This window comes from Mauremys reevesii, linkage group 21 (genome assembly GCF_016161935.1).
Source record: "Mauremys reevesii isolate NIE-2019 linkage group 21, ASM1616193v1, whole genome shotgun sequence".
Taxonomy (NCBI): domain Eukaryota; kingdom Metazoa; phylum Chordata; order Testudines; family Geoemydidae; genus Mauremys; species Mauremys reevesii.
The window spans coordinates 4405077-4417928 of record NC_052643.1 but is presented as its reverse complement, the minus strand read 5'-3'; the positions used below and the strand labels follow the sequence as shown (position 1 = coordinate 4417928).

Below are 12852 nucleotides of genomic sequence, written 5' to 3'. Positions count from 1 at the left end.
CTGCTTATAAAGGAAGCTTTAATACGAAGTGTGACCAATATTTTGCACTTATAGACAACGGCTTCCATACAAAAATCACCAGCATTTGCCAGAGGTATCCAAGATACATGGTTTACTTCTTAAAGGTACAGGAACTACTGCTCTCAGATCACTGCGTGGGAACGGCTGGTGCCTTTTTAAATGGGAGCCGCTCTCCAGAGAGAGTGACCAGACAGCGAGTGTAAAAAAATCGGGACAGGGGCTGCGGGGGGGTAATAGGAGCCTATATAAGAAAAAGACCCCAAAATCGGGACTGTCCCTATAAAATCAGGACATCTGGTCACCCTATCTCCAGTGTCTGCGAGCGTCTTACAAAGGCCAGCTCACTCATGTGCCGTTCTCTGAAAAGTGACTGTGCAAAACTGGCACCTCCTTACTCAGCAGATCTCCCGGCACCTATCAGTCTCATCCGCCCACTTTAGCCACTCGGCGGCAGCGTTAACTCCAGCTATCTACCTCCTCCCCTGAGCAAGGAGCCGCACTGTGAAACACTGATCTGCGCAGCGGGATCGTATCAGTAGCTAACAGCACCAGCGCACTGGAGTTAAGGAGGTCCTGGGGCAAGGTTAGGGCTCCCATTAACTCTGCAGTGAAGACAAGCCCTTAAATAAAGTTCTGCTGCTTTTTACTCCCCATAGTTGTGCAGGAGCCAACGCAGCTGGCAGAGGGGGGTGCGGGATCCCAGGCCATCTGGTGCAAGCCACCTTGTTAATTAACTTCCCATCAGTGACACCTGGGGCTGCACAGGGGTCACCAAGGGCAAAATTTGATCCGCAGAACCTTTTACGGGTCACGATGCGTAAGGAAAGAGGTGCTCAGATCCAAAAGGGAGCTGGCAGATAAAACCCTCCTCCCGCATCATATTACTTGGAAGCCAAGCTCATTTGAAAGAAAACAAAACATGGAAATGCCATTTTTAGAGTCACTTTTCAGAGCCACAACCATGCTGTATGGAACCCCTGGGAGGCAGGGAAGGATTCTACCTGTTTTCCCAGAAAGGTTTCTTGATTTCCCAGAAACCAAGGCACAACGGTGACACGGCTTGGCCACAGGCTATGGGTGTAGCTACACTTGGAGCTCGAGGGGACATATCTAGGCTAGCTCTGGTGCCAGAGACAGGAGTGTAGCTGCCCCAGGGTGAGGCGCGAGCTGCCCTGAGTACATGCCTAGAGTCTCAGACCGGATCGTACTCCGGGCAACCAGCCCCTCCTGCCACTTGCATTGCCACGGCTACACTTCTCCGTTCAGTCCTCTAGCTGGAGCGGAGCTAGCGCGGGTACGTCTCCTCGAGCTGGGGTTTGCACGTACCCAGGGAGTCACCGGGAACAGAACCGACCCCCAGTTCTCGCCCCTGGTCCAGATACCTCTGCCCCTTTAAGAACATGGTTGCAGACTTGAGTTCGGCAGGCCTGGTATAAAAAGGAAGCAATCATGCGAAGCAGAGAAAGAGCAGATGGGAGACTGCGGTGCAGAGAGAGCATGCAACCCAGGAGAGATCGATAAGGGGGTAAAAAAAGTCTGAAGGAGGGACAGTACCTTACAATCGTATTTCTGCTTCAGCTCCTGCATGTCTCTCCCCCCAACTCTTAAAGCCAGAATGTCCCTCTTTGTCCTGGCGTATCTCTCCTTTAGCCTATTCAGGTCTGGAGAAAGCTGCGCCCCAAGCAATCAGGTAGGAGGAGAAGCAACAGGCGGCGGGAAGAGAGGCAGAGAAGAGAGATTCAGGTAAGCAGCCAAACACAGGAAGAGAAACAAGAGGAGCAGTGATCCGGCTGGACTAGCCAGTCTGAATGCAGGTGGCGCTCCTGTCCCCTCCATCCGAAGGAGGAGCGCACCTGCCATGATCCCCACCAGGGGGTGGATCGCTCTGGGCTGTGGATAACTCTTGTCCTGCTCCCTGGAGGGGAGGGAGGGGGAATTTAATTGCTTCAAGCCCCTCTCTCAGGAGAACAGGAGGTCTTGTGCTGAACGGTGGCCAAGGCTCTCCCCACCCCAAGGCCATGTCTGCAATGGTGCACCAGTACCTACTGGAGCTCCTCTGAGATGGCGGAGAGGGGCTGCAAAGGAGGGATGCTCCTCCCCAGGCACCAGGAAGAAGGGCATTCCAGATAAAGGGGGGGCCCAGGACCCACAAGAGATCCAGCCAGGCAACAACCGCTACGTTCAGTAATTTACCGAGCTCTCCACAGTCCCAATCCCATGTCGAGGCCCCCGATGCAGGAGTCCATCCCCCGACTCTGAGCCCAAGGAGAACTCGCTACGGGCGGGGGAGGGAGGAGAGGGGACAAGGGACTGTCCCACTGCTGCATTAAGACAAGCTGCTCCGCAGCCCTGCCCAGCAAGTCGCCCCACCCAATGTGCCTGTTCCCCGCAGACCGCACAGCAAAGCGGGACAGAGGCAAGCGCACACAGGAGCCGGGGAGGCGGAAGGAGAGGGCAGCACAGGCTCATGCAGCACGCAGGGCGCCAAGCGGGATTTCAGTCACCAGGAGGCATTGCTGGGTGCCCACCATCCTGGTCAACCCCTCTTCCCTCCCAGGTGGGCGTCCCACCCCCAGTGGCAGTGCCCAGTCACAGGAACAGTCCGAGTGCTGGAGCGTCTCATCTCCCAGCTGACCGGGAGCTCAAAGCACCGACAGGCAATAGGAACAGACGTAACCGCTTTGTTGTGCGCGTCTGCCCGGCACTGGCTGCACCCCAAAGTCCTGCTCCAGCGCACACTGGGCTCAGTGTAAAACCCGGGAGGGATTCTCTGGGGGGCAGGGGCTCTTCTCTGCTTGCGCCACAGTCCCGGTTCGGACTCAGAACAGGACATCAGAGGAAACACGGACAACACACCTATAGGCAGGGCTTAGCTGGTGCTGGGGTTTGCCAGGGCTGAGCCCTGGCGCCTCCGGGCCCGGCCATTCAGTGATGAAACAACCAAAAACTTGAACCCCGGCACCCAATTGCTGGCGCTCCAGCACCTCTTCCGTTACCAATCAAGCACCAGCCATAGCGCTGCTTTCGCTTTCGAGGAGGTGCCCAGCCAGGATTGGATTTCACGGACCGACCGAGAGGAGGAGTCAGCCAGTTTCTGAATGACGGGGAGACGACCCACCAAAGAAGATAATGGGGCCAGGGGTCCCCACACCCCCCCAGCAGAAGAGAGCTTTAACCCCCCGCCCCAAATGAGCCGTTGAACTAACTGATTTATAGTACAATAATACAGTATGCAATGTGCATCGAGGAAGGTCTTTTATGGAAGCTTATAATGTTCTGAACTTGGTCCGCATGAGAGAAGACGACAGAACACGGCTCTGTCTCTATAAACACTGTGCTCATAACCTGCATTACAATTTCAGGTACGCCTCACCGCTGGGAGGGGCGCCGCCCACGCCAGGGCGCGACAGGAAACTGGACCTGTCACTTGGCGGGTGCTGTCCGTGAAACACTGGATCTTCGCCACGGCTCGGGGGTACACTGGGAAACCGTTCAAAGGCAATAGGCAGCTTGTACTAGAAAAGGGGTTTTACCTAACGTAGACAGGTTTCTCGGTAACTATGTCATCTCTGAACTGGTGGCTTTTCTAGCCAATGGCGTCACTACAAAAGGGATATGGACAAATTGCAGAGACCCCAGCGGAGGCAATGAAAAGATCAGGGGGCTGGGGCACATGACCTATGAGGGAACTGGGTTGTTTAGTCTGCAGAAGAGAAGAGTGAGGGGGGATCTGATAGCAGCCTTCAATGACCTGGGGTGGGGGGTTCTAAAGAGGATGGAGCTTGGCTGTTCTCAGTGGTGGCAGATGGCAGAACAAGGAGCAATGGTCTCAAGTTGCAGTGGGGGAGGTCGAGGTTGGATATTAGGAAAAACACTATTTCACTAGTAGGGGTGGTGAAGCACTGGAATGGGTTCCCTAGGGAGGTGGTGGAATCTCCTTCCTTAGAGGTTTTTAAGGTCAGGCTTGACAAAGCCCTGGTTGGGATGATTTAGTTGGGGATTGGTCCTGCTTTGAGCAGGGGGTTGCCTAGATACCTCCTGAGGTCTCTTCCAACCCTGAGATTCTATGATTCTAACAAACCTTTTGTTTCTTTGCACCCCACGCAGGTCTCTGGTGCACAAACCGGGTGGATGCGGGGGCCAAAGTCAGCTGATGTCGGGGGGGCTGATTTCACACCTTTGAGGGTGACGCACCAGAGGGGAAAGTCAGCGTCTGGTGGTTACGAACTCGGGGAGGACAGATTTGGGAAGACTCGGGACGGGAAGGGCTGCTGGTGTCACTCTTCAAAGGCTGGTGGATGCCAGAGGGAGACCTTGTGCTTGTGGGCCGGCTACTGGCATCAGGGCTCTGAACCAAAGCTGCCCAGCATAAAAATCCTCAAAGCTACACAGCAGGGGGTGAATGAACCCCTTACTGGCCTGGGTGGCCCCCAAAGTGTCCCAGCTGGGATTCTCGCTGCCCCCCTGCTGATGAGCATTTGACTGCACCAGAACAGCCCTGCAGCCAGCTGTACACGGTTTGCATCATGAACCATTAGCTAGCTGCAGGGGTTCCACCCCAAAGAGGACAAGATCTAGCGTGCATGGCGGTGGGGACATTTCAACGTACCCTGATAGCCTGGAACAAAGCCTCAGCTCCTAGGAAACTGCAGAGCTTCGGGACACCTCTAAGCCACGAGTGGAATCCTGGTTCAAACGAGGCCACAAATGGCCTCCCCAGCACCAGGCAATATCTGAGACCAGCAGCTAATTTATTATCCCAGTTCAATTTCTCTGGGCAAAATGTTAAATAAATTTAAAAAAATAAATAATCCACCCACCATCTCCTCGAACACCTGGTTATTATATGGGGCTTTTCCTCCCTAGATCTCAAAGCAAAGGAAGTCATTGTCATTAGCCCCATTTTACAGATGGGGAAACTGAGGCACGAGAGGACAGGGACTAGCAGAGTTAAGAATAGAACCCACGTCTCCTGAGTCCCAGTCCAGTGCCAGGCAACAGTCTCTGGAGGTCCACCTAGGTCCCTTTCCACTCTCCCAGGCAGTGGGGATTATTCAAGCTAAAAGGTTTCATATCCAGGCCATCCGAGTGCACCCCATATCGCAGGTGAGTCAATATTGAAACAGCTACACCCTTCCCAGTCTGCTTCTTACCCTCAAGCTATTGATATAGCAGTCCCTTAACCATGGATGGGCTATAAACATTTACAGCTGGGCGTTAGCCTGACAAACCATTTAGCATTTACCATCCAGCGTCCCCAACCAGTACAGCCCTGGATCATCGACGAGAGAAGTGGGTCAGAGGTTTTATTTCAAACTGGTGCGCCACCACCCCACGCCAGCCATCGAGGCAGGACCGGTTGTATCAGTTCTCAGGGCACATCGTGTGCCGATTACCTTTGGCTGGAAGGACGCCTTGAGTTTGGCAGGTTCCACTTCAGGCTTGGCCTCTTCGCCAGAATCCTCGCTGTAGCTCTCAAACTCGCTGGAGCTCCAGCCTAGGTCCTCAGCTTCCCGATGGGCCCCATCCTCGTAAATCAGGTTTCTGTCTGCTCCTGTCGGGGCAGGAGAAAGAACAGATCATTGGCAAAGGGCCTACAGCATTGACTCTCGGGAGGAGGCATTTGCTTCAACCCACGACGTGCCCAATTAATTCAGCATTATCCACAACGTGCCTCTCGGCCTCCCACACCACCCATTTCCAGGGTTGACCCAGGCCCAGATATCTCGCTGCATTCACTTGCCTCGGAAGGCATTGCTCCAGAACTAGGCAAATCTTCTGAATCTATGGCTACACGTGTCAGTAAGCCATACGAGGGTGAAAATGAGGAGGAGCGCCACCTAAGGAAATTGGTAGAACCCCCCCTCACTTAGATCTCTTCAAACCAGGCAGGACAGTGGATGAAAAAAGGAACCATCTTGCAAGCAGCAAGGGGTCTGGAGCAGTTTGGAGAAGGATAAGGCGACTCAGTGATCTTTTCCCCCCTCTCCGACCTCTGTTTCCAGATGCTGTATTCAGGAAAGGCAGCTAGTGGGTCAGGCCAGGTCTCCTAACATTCACCCTCAGAGCAGCTATGCACCATGCCCAAAGGACAAGACTAAGCTCTTGGCCAGCAGGGGCTAGCAGCAAGCGCTCACTCTGAGAACGGAGATTCATAAGACAGCCATAAGAACAGCCGCATCGGGTCAGTCCAGTCCCCCAATCTCCTCACCGACAGTGACAGTGGCCAGGTGCAGCCAGGTGCCCCACCACAGGAGGCAATGATGATCATGATCATGATCTCTCTCCATCCTCATCCCTCCACTCTCCAGAGAACCAGAGGGACAGACCACCCTTCTACCATCTCCATAGCCATTTATCTTTAGACCACCATCCCAATATCCATCCAGTTTTTTTCCACAATTTTATAGTAGCCTCCAGCCTCTCCTCTCCTAAGGAGTTCAGTTCCTTGACTGTGCGTGAAGAAAGAGAAGAGAACTTTTTTTTTTTTTGAACCTGCTTTGCCTGCCTATTAATTTCATTGACCCTAGTTCTCGTAGTATTGGGAATAAATAACTAACTTTTACTATCTTTCTCAACATCACTCATGATTTTATATACCTCATCATATCCCTCCCCTCTCTCCCATCTTTCTCCTTTTCCTAGGAAAAGTTTTCCCCCTTCCTTTCTTCCTCTCTCCCTACCCAAAATCATTCCTAATCATTTTTCTTTTTTCTTTCTTTTTTCTTTTTTTAGAATATTTTTTTGATTTTGAGAGACCACATACACACAGTGTTCGAGAGATGTGGTATGGATGATTATTTATAATATAATATAATAATATATATTCTTCTTCTCCCTCTTTAATTTTAATTATTCCCTAACATCCTTTTTTTTTTTTTTTTGCACACCTCTGCACACAGGTGGAGCAGATCAGAACACAATCACAATGAGATCTTTTTTTTTGACTCATTGTTGTAAAAGCTATCCCCACCCCATTGTATTTGTATAGTTTTTTTTTTTTTTTTTCATGTTGTTTAAATTTAAAAAAATAATGATAAATGTAATTTTTGTTTTTGTTGCCCTTAGTTTTGTTTTTTCTTTTTCTTTTTCTTCACAATCTCACAATCTGCTTCTCTCTCTGAGCAGTTTAATATCATCTGCTGCAAACTTTGCTTCAACACTTTTTACTCCCTTTCTCCAGATCATTTTTGAAAAAATTGAATTGGTGATTGGACCTAGGACTGACCTAGGGGAACACACCTAGTTACCCTCTTCATTGAGAAAATTATACATAATTCCTACCTTTGTTCTCTGTCTTTTAACCAGTTCTGAAACCCCTTCTTAATCCCATGACAACTTAATTTACTGAGCCGCTTAGAGCCTTTGCTGAAAGGCTTGAAATCCAAAAATCCTATGTCCACCAACGGATCCCCTCCACATGTTTGTTGACTTCTTCAAAGAAAAGAACTCTAACAGAAGACACACTTATTTCTATTCTTTAATTTTTTTGTTGACTACTGCTCAATAATTTAATGTTTTTTGTTTTTCTTCTGACAATTTTTTCTTTTGTATTTTTTAATTTTGTTGCGGTCTGTACCGAGTCTTAATGTGGTCTGTAATTGCCAGGATCCCTTCAGATCCCTTTTCAAATATTGGCTATTTTGCCTAACTTCCAACCAAATCAATTTAAAGGATTTTAGTAGACAGGTTACAAACAACCTTAGCTAATTCACACCAACTCTTTTGTGTTCTCAGATCTCTCTTCTCTGGTCCAGGTGACTTGTTGTGTTGAGTTTTATCAATTAATTCCAAAATTAATTCTCTCCCTCTCAATCTCATCTGTGACAGTTCAGTGATCAGCTCAAATTTGTAGCCACCTCAAAGCCAGCTCAGACATCCTCAGCCGTGAAGACTGAAGCAAAGAAAAGAATTTAAATTCCATAATGACTTTATCGTCTTAAGCGCTTTTTTTTTTTTTGTATTTTTTTTCCCATCATCCCACTGGTTTGTTTAGCAGGCTTTTGCTTTACTTAAAATAAAAAATTATTTAATTTTTTTTTTTTTTTTTTTTTGTTTTGGCAAGCTGCCTTTTCTCTTCTCTTTTCACCTTTTACTTGCACTTAAGTTGGTTGTGTTCTTTTTGTTTTTTTTTTGCCTTGACACACACTTCCACTTTTAAAATGAAGTCTTTCAGTCTTTCATCTTCTTTTACATGGTTAAGCCAATGGTGGTTGCTTTTTTTTTTTTACTTTGTTGTTTCTTTATTTGGGGTATATCTAGACTTAGGACTGGGAAGGGGACCTCGAGAGGATCGAAGAGTCCCCCCCCCCCTCATGGCAGGACCAAATATGTCTGACCATCCCTGATAGACATTTTATCTCTACTCTACTCTTAAATCAGAGAGATGGAGATTCCACACACCCCTCCTAGGCAATTATTCCAGTGTTTAACAACTGACAGTTAGGAACTTTTTTTAATGTGTGTCCAAAATCTCCCTTGCTGCAGTTTAAGTCCATTGCTTCTTGTTCTATCATTAGAGGCTAAGGTGAACAAGTTTTCTCCCTCCTCCTGATGACACCCTTTTCAGTTGCATAGACAGACCAGCCACAAGTCACCACAAGGAACTTGAGAAAAGAGGGTGGAGCAGAGGGGCTTGGACTCATGGAAAGCAAGGTGAGAAGTCCTGAGAGTTCCAGGGGAACATGATCACCCATGAGGAGCAGCCTCGGAGGCTGCACCGATCGACAGCCGATTCCCCACCGAGCCGGCAATAACTGTGGAATTAGGAGACACAGCACAGATCAGTATCAGTGGGTGGGTGGGTAGGTGGAGCGGTGCTGCCCAGCAGAGGGCGCTCCTGTGCCACAGTTGAAAGGCTTCATTCTCTTCCTGGAATTGGACAGACAGGTAGCTAATGCTGATGCATCCTAAGCTAGACTCTGCAGACCCAAAGCAGGGAGATCCCCCCGAGCCAGGCACAGTGAGAGGTGGCATTTCTCAAGAGATCAGGGAAGGTGGGAGAGAGGCTCATTGCTCATTTCTGTGACTATAGTGCCCGAAGGACCAAATCGGGGTGGGGACCCCACCGTTCTCTACAAACGGTCCCTTCCCCAAAGAGATGAGGATCTAACTAGAGCAGGGCAAGGAAGGCACATTAACCCCATTTTATAGATAGGGAGTGGAGGGCCTGAGAGATTAAGTGATTTACCCAAGGTCACAGAGGAATCAGCGTCACAGCTGGGAGAGTCCCAAGCCCTGGGGAACACTGCTGGCCAAAACAGCTCCCCTAACCACAGTGTCCTTCTTCCCCCCTTCCTATATGTGTTTAAACCTCGTCTATTTACTACTTTCCTCCTCCTCCTCTAGCCTGGACCATGTGTTTCTCCATTTCCATTTCCCAAGCCACAATCCATTTCCTATTTCAGCAGATCCATTTTCTGCTCTTCAGCCCAGAGAAGAGATTTGGTAACACGGAAGAGGATTTGGGGCGGGATCTTGCACATTTCTGTCACGTCTCAAATAAAAACCCAGCCCGTGCGACACTGCAGGGCGTGCGCCACACAGCCCCTTGAAACGGACTGTAGAACGCAGAGGTGCCAGTACTATTTATTTCTTATGTGCATTGCAGTAGCTACCCCGAAGCCCCATCACAACCTCATCCCGCTCAGTGCTGTACAAACACAGAACCAAAGGGCGGGCCCTGCCCTAGCCAGCTGCCGCGTCAGCCACCCCAGAGTCAGGCACTAGCAGGGTGAGCCCTATTCAGAGTTAAAAGATCCATTCCCAGGTGTATTCTCTCCTTGGCAAGCAACTCGCCCATATCCCCAACACCCGGCTTTCTTGTGGCCCATGCTGCCTCTGTTCAGTGTCTTGTGCATTGTGGAACCACAGGAGTCTCACCTCTAGTTGCACAAGAGCCAGAGTAGCCAAGTGAAGAAATGTGCCAGCTTTCGAGGACCCAGATCTGCTTATTCCTTTACCGTAGACGCAGGTCTGTGGTGAAGGTCAGCGGTACACCTGCACCATCTCTGAGCCTGCTACGGCAGAAGATGGCCAGGCCCCTTGGTCTTCCATCCTAGCAGATTCCACCAAGCCTCAACTACCAGGAACTTTTGGAACCTTCGCCCCAAGTTACCATGGCACCACAGGGCCCGTTCCTCCTCCAAGCTCCCACCAGCACACGGCGGCCATATTTAAACACAGTCCTGCTCTTCTCAGTGGAGGCCCAACAAAGACGTGCAGCTTTCATTGAGCTCTTGCCATTTTTATTTTATCACCAGGCTGAAGGGCCAGGCCTGAGAGGCCAGCCACACCATTCTCAGCTCCCTGAGCTTGGCTGACCTCCTGACTCCAATGAACTCAACAGCAACACGTCCCATTGACTCCAGTGGGGCCAGGATTTCAGCCCTTGTTTGGATTTCCTGGTCTCTGGTGGGCCCTTCCCACCTGTTGGAACAGCGAGAAAGATCCCCACAGTCATAGATTCATTCATAGATTCTAGGACTGTAAGGGACCTCGAGAGGTCATTGAGTTCAGTCCCCTGCCCTCATCCCTCCATCGTTCCTAGACTCCAAGGCCGGACGAGACCATTGTCATCATCTAGTCTGACCGTCTGTATAACACAGGCCAGAGACCTCCCCCAACACCATTCCTAGGACAGATCTTGTAGAAAAACATCCAATCTGGAGTTAAAAATTGTTAGCGATAGACCCACTATGACCCTGGCACGTTGTTCCAATGGTTAATTACTCTCACCATTAAAAATTTACACCTTATTCCCAGTCTGAATGTGTCTAGCTTCAGCTTCCAGACGTTGGATCATGTTGGACCTTTCTCTGCTAGACAGAAGAGCCTGTTATTAAATATTTGGTTCCCCCTGTAGGTGCTTACAGACTGTGATCAAGTCACCCCTTAACCTGCTCTTCGTTGAACTAAACAGACTGGCTCCTTGAGTCTCTCACTATCGGGCAGGTTTTCTAATCCTTTAATCATTCTCATGGCTCTTCTCCGGCCCCTCTCCAATTTATCAACATCCATCTTGAATTGTGGACATGAGAACTGGACGCAGGATTCCAGCAGCGGTCGCACCAGTGCCAAATACAGAGATAAAATAGCCTCTCTGCTCCTACTCGAGATTCCTCTTCACGCATCACAGGATTGTATTTGCCCTTTTGCCCACAGCATCGCACTGGGAGCTCATGTTCAGCTGATTATCCACCACACACCACCACAATCTCTTCCAGAGTCACTGCATCCCAGGATAGAGTCCCCTACTCTGTAAGTATGGCCGACATCGTGTGTTTCTAGATGGACACGTTTACATGTATACTTGCAGAAGCAGATGACCGAATTGGCAACCCATTGGCCTTGCTCCTCTGGGCCGGAGATGGAGACCAAGGCTAACATCAGACTAGATGCGTGCAATGCCCAGCACTATCCGTAGGCTAAAATTTGGATGGGCTCCTGCTCTTCTGTCCAGTGGTAAAGCTCAGCTTTGGACAGCTGGATTTTTTCCACCGTGGGAACATCCACTCCTAAAGCTAGGGAGGGACCCGCGTTCCATACCCAGGCTGGCAGGAGGAGGAGGAGGAGATGTACTGGAAGGAATGCAGGCGGACAGGGATTTTAAACTGACAGCTAACACAGGATTCCAGTCATCAGGCTATTATTAAACAAAAAGATAAACAACTCCCTAGAAGAGGATTTGGTTTTGGGTAACCAGTACAACTGGCCACGGAGGAGCAAAATAGAAGAAAAACCACACCCCATCACTGCAGCCGTCATGGGCCAATCACGCAATTAACCTGCATTTCCACCTCCTGAGCTTTCCATCAAGGGGCAAAGGAAGTGTGGCTGGAGATGAAGGAGTGTTCATCATCATCATCACGTGTAGTACTGTACCAGCTAGACTGCGCCTACATGACAGGCAGCGGCACGTCTCAGAGCCCCGGGCAATGGACTCAGACTCTCAGGGCTCTGGTGTTAAAAATAGCGTGTAGACATTCAGTCTGGGGCTGAGGCCTGGGCTCCGAAGCCTAGGGAAAGGGAGTGGGGTTCACAGCCTGAACTACCTGCACAGCCATTTCTAGCACCATTAGCGCAAGCCTGAGCCTGGGGACTCGGGCTTGGAGATTCCCTATTGGGGGCTGCTGCTTGCCACACAGACTTACCTGTAAGGTACAGGCTGTCCTCGGCCCCCCGAGCTTACAGTCCAAATAGATAATAGAGACAAAAAGGGGGCGGGGTAAAGGAATTATTGCCCCCTTCCCCTTTTCACAGACGGGACACTGAGGCAGGGTAAGGGGCAGGATGCTCGAACGAACTTTGGCGCCCAAGTCCCTATTTCAGGCACCTAAACTCACTCAGCCCCTAAACTGTCAGGGTAGAAGTTCCCTCAGCCCGTGTCTCTCTCTGCGGCCTCCTTGTGGGTGTGCGGGCGCCTGCCGATTCCCACCCCAGGGAAGATAGGCATCCAAGGCTCAGTCTAGTAAGCACCCTCTCAGCCCGCCGACCAGATTGGGCCCATTCAAAACCTGGCAGGAGGAAGAGGAGCTTCTTAGGGTCATTGCGAGAGGGAGAATGTCTCTGTCATCCAGTGGTTCGGGTAACCAGATGGCAGACAACGGGGTCCTGTCCTCCTGCTCCAACCACTCCGTCATTATCTCTCCACGGTGGGCCTGCTTCAACAGGCGAGATGGGGGGAGCCCCCATCTGAATATCCCATAGCTCAGTGGTCAGAGCTGGGAGAGCCCTGTTCCAATCCTCTCTGCACTAATCACTGGGCTTAAAGCTGTAAGGTGGGTGGCACACCCCCACCCCCAAAATGGCATAAGGTGCCTAACTCTGAAG

At 50.3% G+C, this 12852-nt stretch overlaps 1 protein-coding gene across 5 annotated transcripts in view; it reads right to left on the bottom strand.

Annotated features, from left to right (window-relative positions):
- Positions 1-12852, bottom strand: part of ARHGEF10L (Rho guanine nucleotide exchange factor 10 like) — a 159716-nt gene that overhangs the window by 88840 nt on the left and 58024 nt on the right. For 3 of the 5 annotated variants that reach the window (XM_039509009.1, XM_039509008.1, XM_039509012.1), the window contains 2 exons: positions 5418-5575; positions 1576-1692 (listed from right to left, as the gene is read on the bottom strand). In XM_039509009.1, the coding sequence (XP_039364943.1) occupies positions 1576-1692; positions 5418-5575 (275 nt within the window). The remainder of the gene's footprint in view (positions 1-1575; positions 1693-5417; positions 5576-12852) is intronic. The other 2 variants (XM_039509011.1, XM_039509010.1) reach the window with 1 other exon arrangement.